The sequence below is a fragment of the Hyperolius riggenbachi genome, chromosome 2 (assembly GCF_040937935.1).
Source record: "Hyperolius riggenbachi isolate aHypRig1 chromosome 2, aHypRig1.pri, whole genome shotgun sequence".
Taxonomy (NCBI): Eukaryota; Metazoa; Chordata; class Amphibia; order Anura; family Hyperoliidae; genus Hyperolius; species Hyperolius riggenbachi.
In genome coordinates, this window is record NC_090647.1 from 141853725 (window position 1) to 141880321 (window position 26597).

Below are 26597 nucleotides of genomic sequence, written 5' to 3' on the forward strand. Positions count from 1 at the left end.
CGTTCCTTGGCTGACATTGCACGTGATGTCGATCGTAATGTTGATTGCAGGAGAATCACGGTCCGATTTGCGCAGCGGTCAAGTAGTGTATGGCCAGCATTAGTGTGCACTCATTACTATCCTCTCTCCCTCACTGTGATCTGCACTTCATGCCCCCTTTCTTGTGAACTAAACACATCAGCATTGTAAAATTTAATTACAGAACCAGCCACTAAATCACAGTTTGTTTGGTTAAGGGCTCTGCCTCTGACACAGGAGACCAGGGTTCGAATCTCGGCTCTCCCTGTTCAGTAAGCCAGCACCTATTTAGTAGGAGACCTTGGGCAAGTCTCCCTAACACTGCTACTGCCTATAGAGCGCGTCCTAGTGGCTGCAGCTCTGGCGCTTTGAGTCTGCCAGGAGAAAAGCGCGATATAAATGTTCTGTGTTTGTTTTTGTTTTTCTTGGTTTTTGTTTCATTCAGTCACAAACTTAACTGTATTTTCTTGTGATTCCTTTCCTGTAGGATCACCTAATTCGCGAGAAGGCTCAGCAGCATGACGAAACCTATTACTTGTGGTCTATGGCTTTCTTCATGGCCTTTAATCGTATCTTCCGTTTTCGTCCAGAACTGGTGTCCGAAACAGTTAGTGTAAGGACTTTCCACTTCATAGAGCAAAATCTCACCAACTATTATGAGATGATGCTGACAGACAAAAAAGAGGCTACCTCCTGGGCTCGCAGGTAATCTGTTTTTTTTAGTTTTATAGCATATCGAGAGCTCTGGAATGTTAGTGATGCACAGAAATTACCATAACCAGCTATGAAGTTTGAGCCTTGGTTAAAGTTCCTCTTTAAAGCAAACCTGATTCTGATTTCTTTAATGTGTGTATTTATACTTACCTGGGGCTTCCTCCAGTCATATGAGTTGCGTGGATACCCTCCCCGTTCTCTCCGGCGTCTTGTCGGTTTCCCCTGGTAATCTGGCCAGCTGCGATCTTCTGCACGTGCTCGGCCATGCATGCTTCCAGAGCGGTCTGCAGTCATGCAGTATTACTGCGCACGTGCAGAACGATCCTGGGCATGGGAGCACAGCAGGGGGTATGTGCGGCCAGGGCACGCATGTGCAGAGGTGCGTGACTGGCCATATTACGGGGTGAAGTTAAGACAATGGAGAGGACGGCAAGGAAACCACACACCTCATGGAACTGGAGGAAGCCCCAGGTAAGTATAAATACATATAGTATAAATCCACTACCCTTGTTGTTTTAAATATATAAATGCATACATTAACAATATCTCAGGTACACTTTAAGTCCCTTTCTTAACCAGAGATTCAGATTATTGCATACTTGTGACTGGTTCTCTTGGAATTTTGTTTGTTCTAGTGCAGCGCTGGGCAAACTACGGCCCGCGTGCGCTGTACATCCTGCCTGCAGATAGGCGGCTGGATTCCTCTTTCCCCCCTCCCTCCCTGCAGAGTCGCGAGCAGCCGATTAGCGGAGGTTAACTCGCCTACATAGCGACATCACATGACACGCCAGTGTATTACATGCTAGCTGCCAGCATGTGGTACGCTGGCGTGTTTGATGCGTGTCATGCTACTGCCTGTTACTGTGGAGACACGATCCAGGAAGCGCTATGTAGGTGAGTTAACCTCCGCTAATTGGCAGCTCGCGACTCTGCAGGGAGGGAGGAGGGAAAGAGAGAGGTGCAGCCATGCATGTCAGGAATGCGGCCCGCAGTCTACAGAATTCAGCCCGAGCCACGCAAATTTTGCCCAGGACTGTGTGTAATCTTTTTTATGGTGTGTCAATAGCAGAGCACTGAGCTGAAGTTCTTTTTATACCATAGCAAAAAGCTTGTATTGATGTCTCCCTATTTAAATTTTGATGTTTGACAGTAAATGTTTTTTGTCAATTCAGAATGCATCTTTCCCTGAAAGCCTATCAAGAACTTCTTACTACTATTAATGAAATGGACCATTCAAAGGATGAATCAGTACGAGAAAGCAGCAAAGTCATTAAGAGTAAGTTGTCCTTTATTTTCTGTATCGTTTTAGAAACCAGAAGTGTAGCCAGAGCAGCTACTGTGGCATGCGAGAAGCAGTTAAGGGTGCTGTCTGGGTCCAAATTCCCTCCCTTTTGTGTGGCAGTCACTTGTACATAAGTCAAGCTATGGAACATGTTGGATGAAGAGCCTGCAAGGAAAATGTGTTGAGTATCTGTGTTTTTCCCAAACATTCTAACTGAATAATTTAGAATCACTTTCCTGCAGGAAGTGACATCATTAGTGACATGATCCCTGCATCACAGATATTGTTATATCTAATTATGTGTATGGTTGACATTAGGGATGACAATGCTTAGAACTCATGGGCATGTGATCAGTTTGATCAGCTGATAGACTTGTAAGGTTCTGATTTGCTGATCATGTTGTAAAACAGGAAGTCATCACAGCAAATCAAAATCTTACACATCTATCAGCTGATAAAACTTTTTGTAAAACAGTATAACAGAGGCGCCAGCAAGAGTAAAAACGATTTAAAAACCGTTTAAACGGGGGAAGTTGGTGCACTCGCCTCCCTCGTAGAAAAAAACGGACAATGGGACGTTACTCACATACAAAGTAACTTTTTTTAAAAGCTCCAAGATTTGCAACGCATTTCACAGGTCACTATCCCGCTTCCTCAGGCAATAGTTTGGAGGGTACACAGTCGGATCAATATCTTGGCTAAGCACCTCCCACTTTTAAACTGTTTTTAATCGCTTTTACTTTTGTTGGCGCCTCTGTTATACTGTTCTACAAATCAACTAGTCCACCCCTGGTGGAGGGGTATCCCCGTTTTCCTATCTACAGAGAGCGACTTCTTATACCTGAGTGGGGTCAGGTTATAATTCTCCCCACCTGCCTATCCAGTGGTTGCCTTTTGTGGCAACCTATACTTGTGAGTATAACCATTGCTTGATTACACACTTTATCATCTGCTACTAAGGTACTACACTATATTGGGCTATCAGGCTCGCTTTGTGTTTTTTCAAGCTGATCAAACTGATCACATGCTTCTCCATGAGTTCTCCTAAGCAGGGACATCCCTAGTTGACATGCTGTACAAACAGATTTTTTCTGTACGCTCTGCATCTGTGTGAGTGGCAATTGTGCATCTTATTTAATAAACTTTGTGATTGGAACTACTTATATTAGTGAGAGACTATGCTATTGCTAAAGTGTACTTTGGTCAGCTGTCTCATCGTCATTTTTCTGAGGGTAACCATTGTTTGTAGTTATGCCTGTGGTTCTAATTACTATATAACATTTTAAAATGTCTTATTTCTTATGTTCTCATTGAAGTGTTTGTAAATATCTTTGTGTTATTGGTTTTTTTTTTAGATAATATTTTTTACATTATGGAGTATCGAGAGTTATTTCTTGCACTGTACCGAAAGTATGATGAAACAAAACAGCCACGTTCATTCTTAAAAGATTTGGTGGAAACGACGCATTTATTTCTGAAGATGTTGGAGAAGTTTTGCAAAGGGAAGAGGACAATAATGGTCCAGGTAAGATTTCCCATAGTTACAGAAAGCCACAGAATCACAGTGTATAAAAGTAGTCCTGGTCTGAAATGCTCGTAATAAAAGATCTCCATGAAAATTTGTATCATTCCTTTGTCTTCCACCATTTTCAAACGTACGGTATTGTTGTTCACTTATGTGGTAACTCTGATTTTGGTCATGCCACAGTATGTGATTTCACAATCTGGTGGCATTGCCGATGAATTCTTAAGCATGGTTTGAGAAAAGGAATTACAGAACATCAGACAGGCTCATCTTATTACAAGTTCTTAAAGAGAATCTGTACTCTAAAATTATTACAATAAAAAGCATTACCATTCTATTTATTATGTTCTCCTGGGCCCCTCTGTGCTGTTTCTGCCACTCCCTGCTGCAATCCTGGCTTGTAATTGCCATTTTTAGGCAGTGTTTACAAATAAAAGACATGGCTTCTAACTAGAGTGTGAAAGGCTTGAGAGTAGCTCAGTCTCTGACTCATACAGAGCTTGGAGAGGGTGTGTATAGCTTCTGCCAATGACAAGCAGTGCTGCACATTCCACACATTCCAGCCTCAGCCGACAGAAGAGAGAAGATTAGATCACATAACAGAGATAACACAGCCACTGTGCAACTAGAAAAGGCTGCAGTAACACAGAGCACATTAGAACAGGTATAGGAACTTATAGGATAGAAGAAATAAGGCTGAAAATTTTGTTACAGAGTCTCTTTAAAGGGTTGTGTACACATGCACAATTACTGTTGCCGTCAGGGATTGGCACTCAATCCCTTGGGTAACAGTTCGAGGTTGAGTGCTGTACAGATAAGTCACTAGTTTTCGGACTAGCTTCCTGTTCTGTTGCTTTAAAGAGGGAAGGAATGATAATGTCATGGTGTGTGACGGAGGAGTACCTTGTTGGGCCATCTTTGCTGACTTTACACTAACATGTACAAGTCATTAGTCTTTTGACAAAAAAAAATGTCATTGTGTTATACTTTTTCCATGAATATATTTTTCTTGCTTTCTGAGCAGTAATAAAAAGAACAAGCTTTTTAGACAGAATTCCTGTTTAGAACATGTGTTGTCAATCAGTAATAGTATGAAATAATTGATTTGGGCCCCATTTCAACTTATTATGAATCCAGACAGGCAATCTGCCTTTAAAGAAATTATTTCTTCAGTAAAACCTGATAAGATTTCGGATGTCTGGAACCCTTGGGTGATGTGGTCCGCCATCCATCTTGAGTGATATATAGGTATTGTTAACTATATTGTTAAACGGTTGACTCGGGGCCTAGGTGTGTGTGTGGGTAGGCCTATTGCGGACCTTCACTACAACCTTCATCCATTCTGGAACATTGGACCGTGTGTTTTGATCCATTTGAAATCTCACTTCGATGGAACTTGTGTAAATTACAAACACTTCTCTGTATTTGGGATCTTTGTTTCATTTTTTTTTTCTTGTTTTGCTTTCGTTTCCTGCGAAAGTATTGGTCTTCTACATGAAATTAATGTATATTGCTGTACTGTTGAAGCAATTCTTTCAATAATAAAAATCCATTCCTGGGGGAAAAAACATAAAACGTATTGCCTCTGTGGGCTGGATACAAGTATGTAAACTTTTGTGTTCCTTTTTTTTGTGTGCGTTTTATAAAAAGAACCGTCGGGTTAAAAGGAAGAAAAAGAAGAAGAACACCAGTAAGAGTGGAGAGCAGGCTAAAAGTCCAGAAGAGCTGGAGGAAATGTGGAAGACGCTTTCTGAGAAGTTAACGAGTTGCACTACGGTAACACCCGTTTATTGCTAGGACTAATTTAGTCATGATTGTGTCGCTTGTCCTTATTTTTTTTTTTTTTTTTTTTTACGTCATCCAGAGCTCAGAAGGTCTGCCAGAAGAGGTTGTGCCTTTTGATGCTGCCTCTGAAATCCCTGTTGAAGAGCAAAGGACTGAAGCTTTGGTGCGAATTCAGAATGGGCTTTTAGGTGGCCAGGCTGCAGAAAGTCTTGTTCTCCTCCGTTCTGCCAGGTAAACTTTCTGTGTTTAGGCTGGAGATAAACCCGTTCTACAAGGCAAAAAAAAATCTTACTATAGGTTGCAAATTTTAGTTCTGGAGTCAAAATACTGCTTTTTATGGTTCTACTGTCCAGAGATAATTACAAACTAAAGTTCATTCATTGTGAAAGTCCTGTGGAGTTGGCAAATTTGTAGTTCTTAAAATTTTTATTTTTTTTATTGTGGTCTGAAACTATGAAAAGACTGCGTACTGAGTAATGTATGAATTGGTGTGGATATTTCTGAGTGTCTAATTTACAGAAAGCTGCTCTATTAATAACTCCTGGGATTAAGGCCGGTGCTTCCTGGAAGGGGCTGAGCTCTCTGCTGAAGCTCTGCCTCTTCTGTCAATCGCGGCGGATCACAGAGAGGGGCGGGGAGAGGCAGCGATTGACAGCAGGAGAGGCAGAGCTACAGCTCATTGCTCAGCCTCTCAGGGCAGCACAATCCACAACCAAGTTGGTCGTGGATGTTTGCCCGGGGATTTGGGGGGTCTGCAGCCCTCGTTTTTCGGCGGGGATGAGGCGGTTTGGCACTGATGAGACTTCTGAAGCTAATTTAAAGGTAAATATAGCAAAGAAAAATTTGCTTCGGAGTCTCTAAGTTTATTACTGTCGTAGCTCCACCATGACAGCTATTCAGACCATTCAATTTCTTTGCTTTTGTGCGTAACCTGGTGAAATGGCTGCAAATTGTTATAGCTTTCGCTACATTTCCTTTCTTACTGTCCGGAGAGTGTTCGTGTCCTCAGCAGTGCTCACTTTGTGTCCCTTCTTCTGCAGGGAAGTCTGGCCAGAAGGAGATGTGTTTGGATCTCCTGAATCATCACCAGAGGAAGAGATGGAACTGCTAAAGCAAATTTTCTTTGCTGATCTTCCCCGTAAGTGGCAGATAACGGCTTTCCAAATATTACGTGCAGGTCAAGTTATTGCCGAAATCACTATAGCTTGGTCTTAATGGATACAGCTTCCTATAGATGTTTTATTTTGCTTTGTGTTCTCAGCTTATGCAATGAACTGTCCCAGTTACAGTCAGTTAGGTGTAACATATATTTTACATGTATGTCTGTGATTTTATTTCTTTCAGGATCCACTCAGGAGGAAGTTGATGATGCAGAAGGGGAAGGGGAAGAGGTGGAAGAAGAAGTGGAAGAGGAGCTCACTACAGTGCAAGTATCTGAGAAAGAATTTAACTTCTTGGACTATATGAAAAGGTAAGATGCTTGTAAAAAAAAAATACTCGGTTGTTCCATAAGGCTTATAGCAGACATATGGGGCATAAGCTTTGCTTCATAGGGAGGGCTGAATGGTAAATAAAAATATGCTTTATCTTATAGGGGCTACTTTTCCTTTGGATACTCCTCCTCAGTCTGTATTTAAAGGACCCCCCCCCCCTTCCTCCACCCAAAACTTTAACCCCCCTCCTCCACCACCCAAAAAAACAAAACAAAAAACCTCACCTACGAGGTGGAAAGGTCTGAATCCCTTAGAGGGTTCTTGTTCCTCTGAGTCCCCTCACTCCACCACAGAAGCCCGCGTTTCAGCTTCCGACTTATTATTATTCACTGACAAATGAGATAAGAGAGTCTCAGTGAAGATAATAAAACAAAAAGGTTCTAACCCTTCTTCAGTGTAGAGGGAAAATAAATCACAGCCCTTATGTCAAGACCCCGGTTATGTAACTAGCATTGGAATTCCATGGAGTTAAGCAGAAAGGAATGTATTTCCCATGTTTTCATCCTATTAATAATGTTCTTCTAAGAGCTGATTGGTTAGTCCCTCTATAGGTGGCAATGGTTCATTTTAGGCTACATACACACTTGAGATAAGTCTTTGGAAAAGGGAAGATCACAGACCAATTTTTCCATGTAGTATGAGAGCCATACTCTACACAGTCTATTCTATTGAGCTGAACTCCCCATCAGATAAAAATCTTTGCAAGATGCTGAACACAAAGATGCTGTACACATTCAACAGATCAGTATCTGCAAAATATCTGTTCCTACAAAAGATCCGTTCCTGCAAAATGCATTCATAGTCTATGATATCTGCAGATCCTCATACACACCTTGTTTAACAGACATTCATCTGCATATCTGACAATCATCTGCAGATCTGAACATCCATCCTGGTGGATCTGATCTGCAGATGAATGTCTGTTAAACAAGGTGTGTATGAGGATCTGCAGATATCATAGCCTATGAATGCATTTTGCAGGAACGAATCTTTTGCAGATACTGACCTGTTGAATGTGTACAGCATCTTTGTGTGCAGCATCTTGCAAAGGTTTTTATCTGATGGGGAGTTTAGCTCAATAGAATAGACTGTGTAGAGTATGGCTCTCATACTACATGGAATGGGGTAAAATTGGTCTATGAGCTTGCCTTTTCCAAAGACTTTTATCTCAAGTGTGTATGTAGCCTAAGATTGCATTTCTTAACAAACATGGAAGCTCTCCCTTTTGCAGTACAAACTGCCTAATGTTTCCAAGAGAAGGATGTTCAAACTGTGCTAGTTGTTGTCCTGTTACTGAATTATATTGTGACCACAAGAAGGCCAATCAGATCAATAGTGAATACTAGTGACTTTTATTCAATGATCAATCAGCATATGTTCTACACAAAGGCTGCACAAGTTAAAATGGTCTATCTTACTGTAGTTGACAATTGCTGTAAATGCAAATGATATGCATACAATACTTTTATTCAATGATCAATAAACATATACAGTACAGACCAAAAGTTTGGACACACCTTCTCATTCAAAGAGTTTTCCTTATTTTTCGTGACTATGAACATTGTAGATTCACACTGAAGGCATCCAAACTATGAATTAACACATGTGGAAGTATAGTACATAACCAAAAAGTGTGAAACAACTGAAAATATGTCATATTCTAGGTTCTTCAAAGTAGCCACCTTTTGCTTTGATTACTACTTTGCACACTCTTGGCATTCTCTTGATGAGCTGCGAGAGGTAGTCACCTGAAATAGTTTATACTTCACCTGTGTGCCCTGTCAGGTTTAATAAGTGGGATTTATTGCCTTATAAATGGGGTTGGGGCCATCAGTTGCGTTGTGGAGAAGTGAGGTGGATACACAGCTGATAGTCCTACTGAATAGACTTTTAAAATTTGTATTATGGCAAGAAAAAAGCAGCTAAGTAAAGAAAAACGAGTGGCCATCATTACTTTAAGAAATGAAGGTCAGTCAGTCCGAATAATTGGGAAAACTTTGAAAGTGTCCCCAAGTGCAGTCTTAAAAACCATCAAACGTTACAAAGAAACTGGCTCACATGCGGACCGCCCCAGGAAAGGAAGACCAAGAGTCACCTCTGCTGCGGAGGATAAGTTCATCCGAGTCACCAGCTTCAGAAATCACAGGTTAACAGCAGCTCAGATTAGAGACCAGGTCAATGCCACACAGAGTTCTAGCAGCAGACACATCTCTAGAACAACTGTTAAGAGGAGACTGTGTGAATCAGGCCTTCGTGTTAGAATATCTGCTAGGAAACCACTGCTAAGGACAAGCAACGAGCAGAAGAGACTTGTTTGGGCTAAATAACACAAGGAATGGACATAACACCAGTGGAAATCTGTGCTTTGGTCTGATGAGTCCAAATTTGAGATTTTTGGTTCCAACCACCATGTCTTTGTGCGACGCAGAAAAGGTGAACTGATGGTCTCTACATGCCTGGTTCCCACCATGAAGCATGGAGGAGGTGGTGTGATGGTGTGGGGGTGCTTTGCTGGTGACAGTGTTGGGGATTTATTCAAAATTGAAGGCATACTGAACCAGCATGGCTACCACAGCATCTTGCTGTGGCACGCTATTCGATCCGGTTTGCGTTTAGTTGGACCATTATTTATTTTTCAACAGGACAATGACCCCAAACACACCACCAGGCTGTGTAAGGGCTATTTGACCAGGAAGGAGAGTGATGGGGTGCTGCGCCAGATGACCTGGCCTCCACAGTCGCCAGACCTGAACCCAATCGAGATGGTTTGGGGTGAGCTGGACCGCAGAGTGAAGGGCCAACAAGTGCTAAGCACCTCTGAGAACTCCTTCAAGACTGTTGGAAAACCATTTCGAGTGACTACCTCTTGAAGCTCATCAAGAGAATTCCAAGAGTGTGCAAAGCAGTAATCAAAGCAAAAGGTGGCTACTTTGAAGAACCTAGAATATGACATATTTTCAGTTGTTTCACACTTTTTGGTTATGTACTATACTTTCACATGTGTTAATTCATAGTTTGGATTCCTTCAGTTTGAATCTACAATGTTCATAGTCATGAAAATAAAGAAAACTCTTTGAATGAGAAGGTGTCCAAACTTTTGGTCTGTACTGTTTATTCTTCACAAGGCTGCACAAGTTAAAATGATCTATCTTACTGCAGTTGATGATTGCTGTAAATACAAATGATATGCATACAATTGATATGCATACAAAACTTTTTTCAATAATCAATCAACAGATATGTTCTACACCAGGCTGCACAAGTTAAAATTGCTCGATCTTACTGCAGTTTAAAATTACTGTAAATACAAACAATATGAATACAAAGTAGGATCCTTTAGAGGTGATTAAGTCACACTCACATCCACACTGCAGTCACACTCACTGCAGTGAAAAAATAGGTGTCTACAGAAAAAAAATAGCATCAAATGCATTTACCATTCAATGGATAGTATTGTTGAGGGTTGCTGTCTCTTTGATTGTATCCAAATCACTCGGAGTCCTGAAACATAGTGTGTAAAAGTTTGCCCAGCATGTGCTGGTATGTGTATAGCTGCAATCCCTGGATCAAGAACAGGATTGATGGCTGGGCTGAAGGCTCTGGTCACATCCATCCTGCCAGCTGCACCACCCGCCGGGTCCAACTTAGCGTCGGCTTTACTGCAGATCTTACACAATCCATTCACTGGGACAGTATCCTCACTACAATACCAGCAAACTGTGAGTAGAAGTCTGCTCTGATCCCAGAGTCCCCCTGTTGCAGCTGCATCTATTCGGCTATTTTCGCCGGTCTCGCCCTATTGCTAATCACAGGAGTGACAATGATTAGCATCTGAACACTGAGCTAATCAAATCAAGGATAGCTTTATTTGCATGACCAAGATTCATATAGGTATTGCCAAAGCAAGGGGAAAAGGGAAACATGGAAGAGGGGTGGGGTAGGGAGACAATGGCTAAGCAGTCAGGACATTTTTAGGTTTACAGTTCTGTTATGCTCCTCTCAGTCTGTGGCATGCTGTGACATAGTGTGCAGCGATTGTCACTGTGGATTCCTCTTCTCCCAGTAAGATATAGGTTTTTCTCTCATCTTCTAATGTGAGAAAGTCTGGGAATAGTTCCATCAATTTCTTAAAGTAAGTAACCCTGGTTGCTATTCAACCCAGCTATCTGTCCTGACACTTGATCAGGGACTGCAGCCATAAACCTTACACTGACAGCATTTGAACACAGAGTGCTGCTGTTTATTCAGCCCAGCCATCAATCCTGTTATTGATCCAGGGATTGCAGCTATAAACATACCAGCACATACTGGATGAACTTTTACACACTAGGATTCAGGACTCCCTGAGTTATTTGGATACAATCAAAGAGATATCAACCCTCAACAATACTTATTTTTACTCCTATTTTTTTATATATACATTTTTTTTCTGAAGACACCTACCGTATTTTTCGGCAAATAAGACGCTCCGGCATATAAGACGCACCTTGGTTTAGAGGGCAAAGATAAGGGAAAAAAATAAACTAAACCTAGGTGCGTCTACACTGCGAGGGTGTCTTATGAACCTTTTACTCCCTAAAACTTGCCTCTAAGCTACTTTATCTACACTACACTAATCCCTGCTGCCCTAACAACTAAGCTACACAGCAATACTCTACACTACCATAACACATTAATACACTTCACTACACTATGCTACAGTACACTGCACTAACACAACACACCACTGCAATACCCTTCACTACACTACAATGCACAACACACAACTTCACTACACTGTACTATATTAACACTAAGCTGCACTACAATGACACATCAATACTACACCTGTTACTGCCACCACGCTCCTCTTCCCCTCGCTTCAGCCGCGATCCTTTTCACCTCCTCAGGCGCAGTTCTCGGATGCCACCTCCACTCCTGTGAAGGGTGGAAAAAGAAAAGCATTAGTGGCATTGTCCCCCTCTCCTGCCACCATCCGCTCAGCGCTGCCACTCACGAAAAGCCGCCGCCTCCTCTGCCGCTATATGCCGGGTGTTCCATCCTCCTGTCCTCCTACTTCCTGTTTACATCACGTGCAGTCGCTTCATACGTAGCCCAAGCGCAATGCGGCCGGGGCTACGCATGACGCGGCTGCACGTGATGCAAATAGGAAGTAGGAGGACAGGAGGATGGAACACCCGGCGTATAGCGGCAGACGGGGCAGTGGCTTTTCGTGAGTGGCAGCGCAGAGCGGATTGCGGCAGGAGAGGGGGACAATGCCACTAATGCTTTTATTTTTCCACCCTTCACAGGAGCAGAGGACCTGGTGGCGTAGGTGGCATCTGAGAACTGCGCCTGAGGAGGTGAAGAGTAACGCGGCTGAAGCGACGGGAAGAGGAGCATGGCGGCAAGATGGGTAAGCGTTTCCCTGCGCACTCTGCAAATTTTTTTGGTGCATTTGGCATATAAGACGCACCCAATTTTCCCCCCTGTTTTGGGGAAGAAAAAGTGCGTCTTATATGCCGAAAAATACTGTATTTTTTTCAATGTAGTGAGTATGACTGTACCTTGTGGATGTGAGTGTGACTTATAATCACCTCTTACTGATCATACTTTGTATACCTATCATTTGTATTTACAGTAATTTTAAACTGCAGTAAGATGGACCAATTTTTTCTTGTGCAGCCTGGTGTAGAATATCTGTTGATTGACCATTGAGCGAAAAGTTTTGTATGCATATCAATTGTATGCATATCATTTGCATTTACAGCGATCAACTCCAGTAAGATAGACCATTTTTAACTTGTGCAGCCTTGTGAAGAATATATATGTTGATTGATCATTGAATAAAAGTCATTAGTATTTATTCACTATCGATCTTATTGTCCTTCTTGTGGTCACAATATAAGTCAGTAATAGGACAACAACTAGCGCACTTTGAATATCCTTCTCTTGCTTTGTACCCACTCTCTATGGGGGAGGGGAACCCCCAATATTTCAAACTTACTGCTGACAATCAATATAATTAGGCGCAGTACTATTACACTTTATTCTTTTGCCTAATACTTCCCTTCTTCCTACATAAGTAATTGGCTGCACACAGCAGGAGCACCTTATTACTCACCTGCACTAATTTGGTTATTTGCAACAGGTTTGGTTGTTCCATAGATACTTGGATGTTTAGTGTAATCATTATTGTAAATTATTATTACCATTTGGCTGCCTTGAATAATCAGAACTGTAAATAGTGTTTGATTATTTTGTAATTGACACGATCCTGCTTATTTTTGATATTTTGTGCATGCAGATTTGCCAACTCCAGTGTGGTGAAGACCTATGTAATGCTGCTGAAGAATTATCAGCACAATACAGCTCATACTAACCACTGTGTGGTGAAAATGTTACACCGTATTGCTTATGAGCTGAAAATGGAGGGGCTGCTTTTTCAACTCTCGGTTTTCTGTGTTTTCAACTGCATCCTTAATGACCCTGCAGCAAGTGCCTACAAGGTAAGGATTCTTTACATGTCATCAATGACTGGAGAAAACTCCTGCTATTCCAATCTGAAAATATGGTGGTATGGGGTACATGCTGGCTGTAACAATGTTGATCATCGCTGGCTTAGAGCATCTGAGTCAGTAAAGAGAACCTGTAACAAAAAAAAAGGTTCGCCGGGGGGTACTTACCTCGGTAGGGGGAAGCCTCAGGGTCCCAATGAGGCTTTCCCCTCCGCTGTAGCTGCAGGCAATCCAGCGCTGGCTCAAGCGAAGTCTCCGGTAATCCAGGCTCGACAAGCCTGAGAAGCTAAATGTATTTACCTTCCCTGGCTCCAACGGGTGGCGCTGTTCTCTCAGCACGGAGATAGGCGTAAATAGCTGATCTCCGTCGGGTCCGCTCTACTACGCAGGCACTGGAGACTTGCGCCCGCGCAGTAGAGCCGCCCAACAGTGATCGGCTATTTCCGCCAAGCAGAGAGACGATACTGCGCTGGAACCTGGAAGGTAAATATTTACATCCCCGCTGTTCGGAGGGGCACAGTGGAACCACCTTGGGACACAGGAGGATGGGAAGCATCTATAGGATCCGAAGGCTTCCCCCCCTAACGAGGGGAGTACCCCCCCCAACCAGGGGAACTTTTTGTCGCTACAGGTTTTCTTTAAGATGCCTGGGAAATCCACAGTTCATTTGCTGTCAGTATTTTCCGTCAGTTTCTCAGGATGGAATATCCATGCTGTTATTTAATTACTATTTTTATTACTACATGCGTGGCACTTGGGAAATTAGTCCCATTACAAGCTATTTTCAAAGCTGCATATAGATAGTTTAATTGCTATTGCTACCTTTCTGAGACCGATTGCAGTTCTCTTAGAGGGAACCTGAAGTGAGAAGGATATGAAGGCTGACATATTTATTTAATTTTAAACAATACACATTGCTTAAGTTGAAGAGAAATCGAGAGCCCAATATGGTGTAGTATGTCAAAATTGATTGGATAAATGAAACAGTGAGATAGTAATACTCACAAACACGGGTTACCACCTAGGTAGCCACTCATTAGGCAGGTGAGGAGATTAGACCTGTCCTCACTCAGGATTAAGAAATCGCTCTCTGTAGATACGAAGAAAGGGGGTAGATCACCCCTCCACCTGGGGTGGACTCAAATATATTGGTAGGTGAACAGAGGCGCCAGAAGGATAAAAGTACATAACATTTTTAAAAAATTGCTGGGAGGAAGTGGTGGACTCGCCTCCGTTAAAGCAGACACCAAGGACTGTAAATATATAGATATACACATTTATTGAAAATACCCCAAAGATGCCACAGATGGGGTATTTTCAATAAATGTGTATATCTATATATTTACAGTCCTTGGTGTCTGCTTTAACGGAGGCGAGTCCACCACTTCCTCCCAGCAATTTTTTAAAAATGTTATGTATTTTTATCCTTCTGGCGCCTCTGTTCACCTACCAATACACATTGCTTGGTTGTCCTGCTGATCCTCTGCCTCTAATACTTTTAGCCATAGACTCTGAACAGTCATGCAGATCAGATGTGTATGACTAAAAGTGTGTGTGTCTGTGTGTGTCTGTGTGTGTCTGTGTGTGTCTGTGTGTGTCTGTGTGTGTCTGTGTGTGTCTGTGTGTGTCTGTGTGTGTCTGTGTGTGTCTGTGTGTGTCTGTCTGTCTGTGTCTGTCTGTGTGTGTGTGTGTCTGTGTGTCTGTGTGTGTGTGTGTGTTTCAGACTCTAGATGCCAGAATGTTTTAAAAGGAAATAAATATTGCAGCTTTGATACACCTCTTTCTTCTGGTTCGCTTTAAGCAGCCACCAGATGTGCGCTAGTTTGCCCAGCAGCTGTTGCTAAGTTTGCAGGATTCTGTCATTGACAAACTACATATTGTCCTAAGAAGTGGGACAGCCACCGAGTAAAAACAGCACCTGTCCTGCCTTCCATTCTGTCCCTCACAGATTCCTGGTGTTTGACCGCCGCCTTTTTGTATGCCAATTGTCAGAGATTATACAATAATGTTTCCCAGCTAACCAGACTTCCAGTTTCACAACTCTGAACCAAGATAGTGTCCCCTTCTCTATCGACCTCCTGGTCGTAAAATGTACTGTAGACCGCTTTGGCAATGCAGATCTCGGTGTGACCTGAGAGCTCCAACCTCAGTTGTTGGCTGCCTTGGTATTGCAGTCTGCCACTTCAGACCTTGGATAAGCAATGGATAACATAGTACACCTCTATAGGTGTCTTTATCACTCTTACTCGTCCCAGCATTATGACACTGGTTGCCACACTGTGTTCATCTTGGATGATCTTCGTAGCATCTGTTCCTCACTCTCCAACCTTTGAGCTGCGTCTCCACTCTCCCTCTGTGTGCCGTGTCTGGTTTGTTTGACTCCTTCAGCTCTCCTCTCCAGTCTCATCCTTCAACCAATCAGTGGCTGTATCACGGGGCCCTGCTTAAAACAGCGGCTGAGCACTGATCAGTCAGTGGAATCAAACGTTGCAGCTGAATGTCTGGATGTATGCTGTTGATCCTGCATTGAAAGTCAGAGATGGAGACAAAACCTCTACTACAGCATACCTCTGGACAGCTAAGTGTAGCATTGGATTCCACTCCCTGATCCGTGTTCAGCTGCTGTTTTATCTGGGGCCCCATGTTACTTCTGCTTCACTAATATTGTTCCAGGTATTGTTTATATGTAGGATTAGTTTCTGATGGCTTGATCTTTTCTGATTATTTTTAGGAGCTGGTAGCATTTGCCAAGTATATTCTAAATAAGTTCTTTGCACTTGCCTCAACAAATAACAAGGCCTTTGTGGAGCTCCTTTTTTGGAAAAATACTTCTGTGGTCCGCGAAATGACAGAGGGTTACCAGAAACTTGGTGAGGGGGAGAGGTAAGTCACTGGTGAGGGTCCTTTTACACTGGTGCAGTATTTTGCTGCACCACGTCCCTGGGCAATAAAAGTCTATGGGGGAGTTCCTACTCCCCATGTTGTGGTAAGCTGTGCCAGAAGTTCCCTATCTAACGTGCTTCAATACGGCGCCGATATGCGTCCGACCGGAAGTCATGTAAGTGTATGGCCACATGTATTTTTTTTTTAAAGTTGGCAGCGCACATGCGCGGAAGCGTATTTGTTACAATATGCTTCCGTATACCTGAAACTGGAAGTGACCGCAAGCATGCATGACTTCCTGCTTGAACGACTGCCAGACTGGGAATACTGCATAGTATCTCGGTATTCCCCAAAGGCCTGTTTTTGCTGGTGTGGCCATCGCACCATTGACGCCAATATGCAGCATGAAGCAGGCCTGACAGTATGAGTTCTACACTTTGCATCTAATATCATGCACTAACAGTCACTGTTCACTCCACATAGTGATAACACTCGAAAGCGTATTAAATGGACACCAGAAGAAGAAGAGGAGCTTCGATCCTTGTACCTACAGTATAAAGAAGTTGAAGGTAAAGCTCCATGGTCTTTATCTTGGTCCCTGTAAACAAAACAAATGCCACATAATGCCTAGGATGTTAAAGGAATGCTGTAAGGGGGAGGGTGGGGGGAAAAAGAGTTGAACTTACCTGAGGCTTCTAATGGTCCCCCGCCAACTGCCCGTGCAGTCAGTCACCGATGCTCCGGGCCCCACCGCCGGTTTACTTCCTGGAATTTGTGACTTTAAAGCCGCAAACCCACTGCGCCTGTGGAGCCGCTTCCTTGCTGCCACTGACGTCACCGGGAGTGTATGGCGCAGTGGTTTTCCGATTTTTTTTTTTTAAAGTCGCAAATTCCAGAAGTGAACCAGCGGCAGAGATCGGAGCATCGGAGACTGACTGCACTGTCTGCGGGGGACCATTAGAAACCCCAGGTAAGTTCAACTTGTTTTCAAACACCCCACCCCAAACATTCCTTTAAAGAGAACCCGAGGTGTGTTTAAAGAATGTTATCTGCATACAGAGGCTGGATCTGCCTATACAGCTCAGCCTCTGTTGCTATCCCAAACCCCATTAAGGTCCCTCTGCACTCTGCAATCCCTCATAAATCACAGCCGTGCTGTGAGGCTTTGTTTACATCTGTAGTGTCAGTCTCAGCTGCTCCCCCGCCTCCTGCATAGCTCCGGTCCCTGCCCCCGTCCCTTCCCTCCAATCAGCAGGGAGGGAAGGGATGCAGGCGGGGACTGGAGTTCTGCAGGAGGCGGGGAGAGCAGCAGACTGACACTATAGAGATAAACACAGCCAGCTCTGACAAGCTGTTTGTCAGCAGCGTGGCTGTGATTTATGAGGGATTGCAGAGTGCAGGGGGACCTTAGGGGGGTTTGGGATAGCAACAAATGCTGGGCTGTATAGGCAGATCCAGACGCTGTATGCAGATAATAATCTTCAAACCCACCTCGGGTTCTCTTTAAACATCTTCAAATTTAAAATGATATAGGTTTTCACTTTTATGTTCCTGACAATTCTTGTTATGTTCACCATTGCTACTTTGTTGAGTGCATGCAGGGCCTGCGCTTCCATTATGCAATTGCCCCAGGGCCCCAAGCACTGCTAGGGTCCCCCATCCTCCCCCTTAACACTACTGTGGCACGGGGTTGCGCCGCCAGACCCCCCTCCCCCCCCCCCCCCCCCCCAAAAAAAAAAAAATTGGTCTGAGCTGAGTCTGTATTATATCTGCTTTAGGGGCCCGAGCACAATAGCAGCATTTGTATCTCACCTGGCATACCTCGCTGCTGTGTTGGAGCTGCTTGCCCATTCTCCAGTCCACTTCCTGTGTCTTTTGATCCACGCATCATGTCATGTGTAGCATGTGCCGGATCACACAGGCAGTGGGAGGAAGACAGGCAAGCAGCTCCAACCCAGCAGCCGGGACAGCCAGGTGAAATACAAATGCTTGTATCGTGCTGGGGTCCCGATCGCAGATATAGTGCAGAAAGATTAGGGGGGGGGGGGGGGGGTCGGGGTTCCGGCAGCATGGGGGGGCCCAGAGGTGCAACCCTGGGAGCACAGTAATGTTAAGGGGGAGGTCAGGGGCAGCAGGTTAGGTGACATTTTTGGGTGGAGGGAGATGGGGGCCCCAGGTTACCTTTGCCCCGGGCCCCATCGGTTTTTAAACCGACCTTGGGTGCATGCACATAAAATGAACCTTGATAAATAAAGTTAAAATAATTCAACCCAAGTCACAGAAAGCACCAGTGATTTGATTTAGTGACTCATTCCATAAATCCATATTGAAAATATTTTGGATCCTTTAGCTTTCATATGTTTCATAATTGTATTAAAAACACAAAAAATGTTGCTTTACAGATGCTGATGTTGTGGATAGTATCTTGGCAAATTTGAAACCTGGATTGCGAACTCGGAAACAAATCATAAACCATCTTGTGCAGATGGGACTTGCTCACAGTGTAGCTGAGTTTAAGAAAGAACCGTAAGTTTCTGGGGGGGGTTTGTGGTTGTATTTTTCACATTTTACTACTTCACATTTTATTGTGATTGAAAGGTGTCCTCAGGTTGCATTTATTTCGCCATACCTTTAGGTTGTTTGTACCCTTAAAAAATCCTACTCTGCAGGATTCTGCATTCCCCACGCCTACTAGTTGGAAATATAGGAAATGTGTAATGTAAAAAAAAGTGAAAAGTATCTTGTTTACTCAGAAGAATTTGGGCAGCAAAATGACCTTCAGCCATGTTCCATCCAGGAGTGGGCCTGACCCTTGCCGTATCCTCACTTTTCCTACTGCCATTACAGTGGGATGCGAAAGTTTGGGCAATGTTAACCACTTGCCGACCGCCCACAGCCCATGGGCGGCGGCAAAGTGGACGCCTAAAGGACCGCAATACGCCTTCAGGCAGCGCGTCCTTTAGGCATGCCGGGGGAGCGATCGCGTCATTGATGACGCGCGCTTCCCCCGGCAACTGGCTCCGCCCACCCGCCGTAACATCCCGCCGGCCGTACGGAAGCGCTGGCGGGATGTTAACCCCGCGATCGCCGCATACAAAGTGTATAATACACTTTGTAATGTATACAAAGTGTATTATACAGGCTGCCTCCTGCCCTGGTGGTCCCAGTGTCCGAGGGACCACCAGGGCAGGCTGCAGCCACCCTAGTCTGCACCCAAACACACTGATCTGCCCCCCCCCCGCCCACTGATCGCCCACAGCACCCCTCAGACCCCCCCCTGCCCACCCCCCAGACCCCTGTTTGCACCCAATCACCCCCCTAATAACCCATCAATCACTCCCTGTCACTATCTGTCAACGCTATTTTTTTTTTTATATCCCCCCCTGCCCCCTCCTGATCACCCCCCCCCAGACCCCCCCCCCCCTGTGTACTGTATGCATCTATCTTCCCTGATAACCTGTCAATCACCCGTCAATCACCCATCAATCACCCATCAATCACCCCCTGTCACTGCCACCCAACAATCAGCCCCTAACCTGCCCCTTGCGGGCAATCTGATCACCCACCCACACCAATAGATCGCCCGCAGATCCGACATCAGATCACCTCCCAAATCCATTGTTTACATCTATTCTCTCCTCTAAACACCCACTAATTACCCATCAATCACCCATCAATCACCCCCTATCACCACCTGTCACTTTTACCTATCAGATGAGACCCTAATCTGCCCCTTGCGGGCACCCAATCACCCGCCAACACGCTCAGATTGCCCTCTGACCCCCCCTTATCAATTCGCCAGTGCATTAATTACATCTGTTCTTCCCTGTAATAACCCACTGATCACCTGTCAATCACCTGCCAATCACCTATCACCCATCAATCACCCCCTGTCACTGCCACCCATCAATCAGCCCCTAACCTGCCCCTTGCGGGCAATCTGATCTCCCACCCACACCATTAGATCGCCCGCAAACCCGCCGTCAGATTACCTCCCAAATGTATTGTTTACATCTGTTATCTTCTCTAAACACCCACTAATTACCCATCAATCACCCCCTATCACCACCTGTCACTGTTACCTATCAGATCAGACCCTAAGCTGCCCCTTGCGGGCACCCAATCACCCGCCCACACGCTCAGATTGCCCTCAGACCCCCCCCCCCCCCTTATCAATTCACCAGTGCATTAATTACATCTGTCCTTCCATGTAATAACCCACTGATCACCTGTCAATCACCTGCCAATCACCTATCACCCATCAATCACCCCCTGTCACTGCCACCCAACAATCAGCCCCTAACCTGCCCCTTGCGGGCAAACTGATCACCCACCCACACCAATAGATCGCCCGCAGATCCGACATCAGATCACCTCCCAAATCCATTGTTTACATCTATTCTCTCCTCTAAACACCCACTAATTACCCATCAATCACCCATCAATCACCCCCTATCACCACCTGTCACTTTTACCTATCAGATCAGACCCTAATCTGCCCCTTGCGGGCACCCAATCACCCGCCAACACGCTCAGATTGCCCTCTGACCCCCCCTTATCAATTCGCCAGTGCATTAATTACATCTGTTCTTCCCTGTAATAACCCACTGATCACCTGTCAATCACCTGCCAATCACCTATCACCCATCAATCACCCCCTGTCACTGCCACCCATCAATCAGCCCCTAACCTGCCCCTTGCGGGCAATCTGATCTCCCACCCACACCATTAGATCGCCCGCAAACCCGCCGTCAGATTACCTCCCAAATGTATTGTTTACATCTGTTATCTTCTCTAAACACCCACTAATTACCCATCAATCACCCCCTATCACCACCTGTCACTGTTACCTATCAGATCAGACCCTAAGCTGCCCCTTGCAGGCACCCAATCACCCGCCCACACGCTCAGATTGCCCTCAGACCCCCCCCCCCTTATCAATTCACCAGTGCATTAATTACATCTGTCCTTCCATGTAATAACCCACTGATCACCTGTCAATCACCTGCCAATCACCTATCACCCATCAATCACCCCCTGTCACTGCCACCCAACAATCAGCCCCTAACCTGCCCCTTGCGGGCAAACTGATCACCCACCCACACCAATAGATCGCCCGCAGATCCGACATCAGATCACCACCCAAGCGCAGTGTTTCCATCTATTCTCTCCTCTAAACACTCACTAATTACCCATCAATCACCCATCAATCACCCCCTATCACCACCTGTCACTGTTACCCATCAGATCAGACCCTAATCTGCCCCTTGCGGGCACCCAATCACCCGCCTACACGCTCAGATTGCCCTCAGACCCCCCCTTATCAATTCGCCAGGGCATTATTTACATCTGTCCTTCCCTGTAATAACCCACTGATCACCTGTCAATCACCTGTCAATCACCCATCAATCACCCCCTGTCACTGCCACCCATCAATCACCCCCTGTCACTGCCACCCATCAATCAGACCCTAACCTGCCCCTTGCGGGCAAACTGAACACCCACCCACACCAATAGATCGCCCGCAGATCCGACGTCCGATCACCTCCCAAGTGCAGTGTTCACATCTGTTCTCTACCCTAAACACCCTCTAATTACCCATCAATCACCCCCTGTCACTGCTACCTATCAGATTAGACCCCTATCTGCCCCTAGGGCACTCAATCACCCGCCCACACCCTCAGAATGCCCTCAGACCCCAGCCCTGATCACCTCGCCAGTGCATTGCTTGCATCTATTCCCCCCTCTAATCACACCTTGAGACACCCATCAATCACCTCCTGTCACCCCCTAGCACACCTACCCATCAGATCAGGCCCTAATTTGCCCCGTGTGGGCTCCTGATCACTCGGCCAAACCCTCAGATCCCCCTCAGACCCCCTTCCGATCACCTCCCCAGTGCATTGATTGCATCTATTTTCCCCTCTAACCACCCCCTGAGACACCCATCAATCACCTCCTGTCACCCCCCTAGCACTCCTATCCATCAGATCAGGCCCAATACAACCTGTCATCTAAAAGGCCACCCTGCTTATGACCGGTTCCACAAAATTCGCCCCCTCATAGACCACCTGTCATCAAAATTTGCAGATGCTTATACCCCTGAACAGTCATTTTGAGACATTTGGTTTCCAGACTACTCACGGTTTTGGGCCCGTAAAATGCCAGGGCGGTATAGGAACCCCACAAGTGACCCCATTTTAGAAAAAAAGACACCCCAAGGTATTCTGTTAGGTGTATGACGAGTTCATAGAAGATTTTATTTTTTGTCAAAAGTTAGTGGAAATTGATTTTTTATTGGTTTTTTTTCACAAAGTGTCATTTTCCGCTAACTTGTGACAAAAAATAAAATCTTCTATGAACTCGCCATACACCTAACGGAATACCTTGGGGTGTCTTCTTTCTAAAATGGGGTCACTTGTGGGGTTCCTATACTGCCCTGGCATTTTAGGGGCCCTAAACCGCGAGGAGTAGTCTAGAAAACAAATGCCTCAAAATGACCCGTGAATAGGACGTTGGGCCCCTTAGCGCACCTAGGCTGCAAAAAAGTGTCACACATGTGGTACCGCCGTACTCAGGAAAAGTAGTATAATGTGTTTTTGGGTGTATTTTTACACATACCCATGCTGGGTGGGAGAAATTTCTATGTAAATGGTCAATTGTGTGTAAAACAAATCAAACAATTGTCATTTACAGAGATATTTCTCCCACTTAGCATGGGTATGTGTAAAAATACACCCCAAAACACATTATACTACTTCTCCTGAGTACGGCGGTACCACATGTGTGGCACTTTTTTACACCCTAAGTACGCTAAGGGGCCCAAAGTCCAATGAGTACCTTTAGGATTTCACAGGTCATTTTGCGACATTTGGTTTCAAGACTACTCCTCACGGTTTAGGGCCCCTAAAATGCCAGGGCAGTATAGTAACCCCACAAATGACCCCATTCTAGAAAGAAGACACCCAAAGGTATTCCGTTAGGAGTATGGTGAGTTCATAGAAGATTTTATTTTTTGTCAAAAGTTAGCGGAAAATTGATTTTTATTGTTTTTTTCACAAAGTGTCATTTTCCACGAACTTGTGACAAAAAATAAAATCTTCTATGAACTCACCATACTCCAAACGGAATACCTTGGGGTGTCTTCTTTCTAAAATGGGGTCATTTGTGGGGTTCCTATACTGAACTGGCATTTTAGGGGCCCTAAACCGTGAGGAGTAGTCTGGAAATCAAATTTCGCAAAATGACCTGTGAAATCCTAAAGGTACTCATTGGACTTTGGGCCCTTTAGCGCAGTTAGGGTGCAAAAAAGTGCCACACATGTGGTATTGCCATACTCGGGAGAAGTAGTACAATGTGTTTTGGGGTGTATTTTTACACATACCCATGCTGGGTGGGAGAAATACCTCTGTAAATGACAATCTTTTGATTTTTTTACACACAATTGTCCATTTACAGAGTTATTTCTCCCACCCAGCATGGGTATGTGTAAAAATACACCCCAAAACACATTGTACTACTTCTCCCGAGTACGGCGATACCACATGTGTGGCACTTTTTTGCACCCTAACTGCGCTAAAGGGCCCAAAGTCCAATGAGTACCTTTAGGATTTCACAGGTCATTTTGCGGAATTTGATTTCCAGACTACTCCTCACGGTTTAGGGCCCCTAAAATGCCAGGGCAGTATAGGAACCCCACAAATGACCCCATTTTAGAAAGAAGACACCTCAAGGTATTCCGTTAGGAGTATGGTGAGTTCATAGAAGATTTTATTTTTTGTCACAAGTTAGTGGAAAATGACACTTTGTGAAAAAAACAATAAAAATCAATTTTCCGCTAACTTTTGACAAAAAATAAAATCTTCTATGAACTCACCATACTCCTAACGGAATACCTTGGGGTGTCTTCTTTCTAAAATGGGGTCATTTGTGGGGTTCCTATACTGCCCTGGCATTTTAGGGGCCCTAAACCGTGAGGAGTAGTCTGGAAATCAAATTCCGCAAAATGACTTGTGAAATCCTAAAGGTACTCATTGGACTTTGGGCCCTTTAGCGCAGTTAGGGTGCAAAAAAGTGCCACACATGTGGTATCGCCGTACTCGGGAGAAGTAGTACAATGTGTTTTGGGGTGTATTTTTACACATACCCATGCTGGGTGGGAGAAATAACTCTGTAAATGGACAATTGTGTGTAAAAAAAATGAAAAAATTGTCATTTACAGAGAGATTTCTCCCACCCAGCATGGGTATGTGTAAAAATACACCCCAAAACACATTCTACTACTTCTCTTGAGTACGGCAATACCACATGTGTGGCACTTTTTTGCAGCCTAACTGCGCTAAGGGGCCCAAAGTCCAATGAGCACTTTTAGGCTTTACAGGGGTGCTTACAAATTAGCACCCCCCAAAATGCGAGGACAGTAAACACACCCCACAAATGACCCCATTTTGGAAAGTAGACACTTCAAGGTATTCAGAGAGGGGCATGGTGAGTCCGTGGCAGATTTCATTTTTTTTTGTCGCAAGTTAGAAGAAATGGATTTTTTTTTTTTCTTTTTTTTGTCACAAAGTGTCATTTTCCGCTTACTTGTGACAAAAAATAATATCTTCTATGAACTCACTATGCCTCTCAGTGAATACTTTGGGATGTCTTCTTTCCAAAATGGGGTCATTTGGGGGGTATTTATACTATCCTGGAATTCTAGCCCCTCATGAAACATGACAGGGGGTCAGAAAAGTCAGAGGTGCTTGAAAATGGGAAAATTCACTTTTTGCACCATAGTTTGTAAACGCTATAACTTTTACCCAAACCAATAAATATACACTGAATGGGTTTTTTTTTATCAAAAACATGTTTGTCCACATTTTTCGCGCTGCATGTATACAGAAATTTTACTTTATTTGAAAATTGTCAGCACAGAAAGTTAAAAAAATCATTTTTTTGCCAAAATTCATGTCTTTTTTGATGAATATAATAAAAAGTAAAAATCGCAGGAGCAATCAAATAGCACCAAAAGAAAGCTTTATTAGTGACAAGAAAAGGAGCCAAAATTCATTTAGGTGGTAGGTTGTATGAGCGAGCAATAAACCGTGAAAGCTGCAGTGGTCTGAGTGGAAAAAAAGTGCCTGGTCCTTAAGGGTTAGAAAGACTGTAGTCCTCAAGTGGTTAATTGTCATGATTTTCCTGTATAAATCGTTGGTTGTTACAATAAAAAAATGTCAGTTAAATATATCCTATAGGAGACACACACAGTGATACTTGAGAAGTGAAATGAAGTTTATTGCATTTACGGAAAATGCGCAATAATTGTTTGAATAAAATTAGGCAGGTGCATACATTTCTAAAGGTTTTGTCATTTTATTGATTCCAAAACCTTTAGAACTAATTATTGCAACTCAAATTGGCTTGGTAAGCTCAGTGACCCCTGACCTACATTTAGAAGCATAGTGTAGGTCGGAGGTCAGTCCCCAGACCTGAATATAATTAAAAATCTGAGGTATGAGTTAGAATTGTCTATTCTCGGAAGCCATCAAACCTGAATGAACTAGAGATGTTTGTAAAGAGGAATGGTCCAAAATACCTTCAACCATAATCCAGACTCTCATTGGAACCTACAGGAAGCGTTTAGAAGCTTTAATTTCTGCAAAAGGAGGAGCTACTAAATATTGATTTCATTTCTTTTTTTGTGGTGCCCAAATTTATGCACCTGCCTAATTTTGTTTAAACAATTATTGCACACTTTCTGTAAATCCAATAACCTTCATTTCACTTCTCAAATATCACTGTGTGTGTCTACTATATCAGGGGTCCCCAACCTTTTTAAGCCCGGGGCCCACTATCCCGACCAAACTTTTCTCTGGGGCCCCCCGGGGGGAGGGGGGCGGGGTTAGTGGTGGCGGCAGCCCCTCCTCTTTTCCCTGATTTTGAGTGTAGTATATAGGTAAGTAGGTATCTAGGTATAGTTGCCCCCAGTATAGGTAGCTAACACAGTTGCCCCTGTATAAGGGCTATAGTTGCCTCAGTATAGTTAGGTAGTATAGTTACCCCAGTATAGCAAGTACAGTTAGCCCAGTATAGCAAGTACAATTAGCCCAGTATAGCAAGTATAGTTAGCCCAGTATAGCAAGTATAGTTAGCCCAGTATAGCAAGTATAGTTAGCCCAGTATAGCAAGTACAGTTAGCCCAGTATACCTAGTACAGTTAGCCCAGTGTAGCCAGTACAGTTAGCCCAGTACAGTTAGCCCAGTGTAACCAGTAGTTACCCCAGTATAGCTGCCCCAGTGTAGCTAGCAGAGGTGTCCTCCCCCCGCGGCCGCCGCTCCCGTTACCTTATGAGCGGGTGTCCGCTTCCTTCCTTATATTCCTCCAGCCGCGGCTCTCCTCTTCGCAGCATGTCGTA

The 26597-nt window shown here is 44.2% G+C and overlaps 1 protein-coding gene across 4 annotated transcripts in view; it reads left to right on the forward strand.

Annotated features, from left to right (window-relative positions):
* TIMELESS (timeless circadian regulator) overlaps window positions 1-26597 on the forward strand; it is a 111656-nt gene that overhangs the window by 62525 nt on the left and 22534 nt on the right. For all 4 annotated transcript variants that reach the window (XM_068267573.1, XM_068267572.1, XM_068267571.1 and 1 more), the window contains exons 12-22: window positions 506-723; window positions 1905-2008; window positions 3370-3539; window positions 5190-5315; window positions 5404-5555; window positions 6365-6462; window positions 6669-6795; window positions 13104-13305; window positions 16046-16197; window positions 16681-16766; window positions 18600-18723. In XM_068267573.1, coding sequence (XP_068123674.1) covers window positions 506-723; window positions 1905-2008; window positions 3370-3539; window positions 5190-5315; window positions 5404-5555; window positions 6365-6462; window positions 6669-6795; window positions 13104-13305; window positions 16046-16197; window positions 16681-16766; window positions 18600-18723 — 1559 coding nt within the window. The remainder of the gene's footprint in view (window positions 1-505; window positions 724-1904; window positions 2009-3369; window positions 3540-5189; window positions 5316-5403; window positions 5556-6364; window positions 6463-6668; window positions 6796-13103; window positions 13306-16045; window positions 16198-16680; window positions 16767-18599; window positions 18724-26597) is intronic.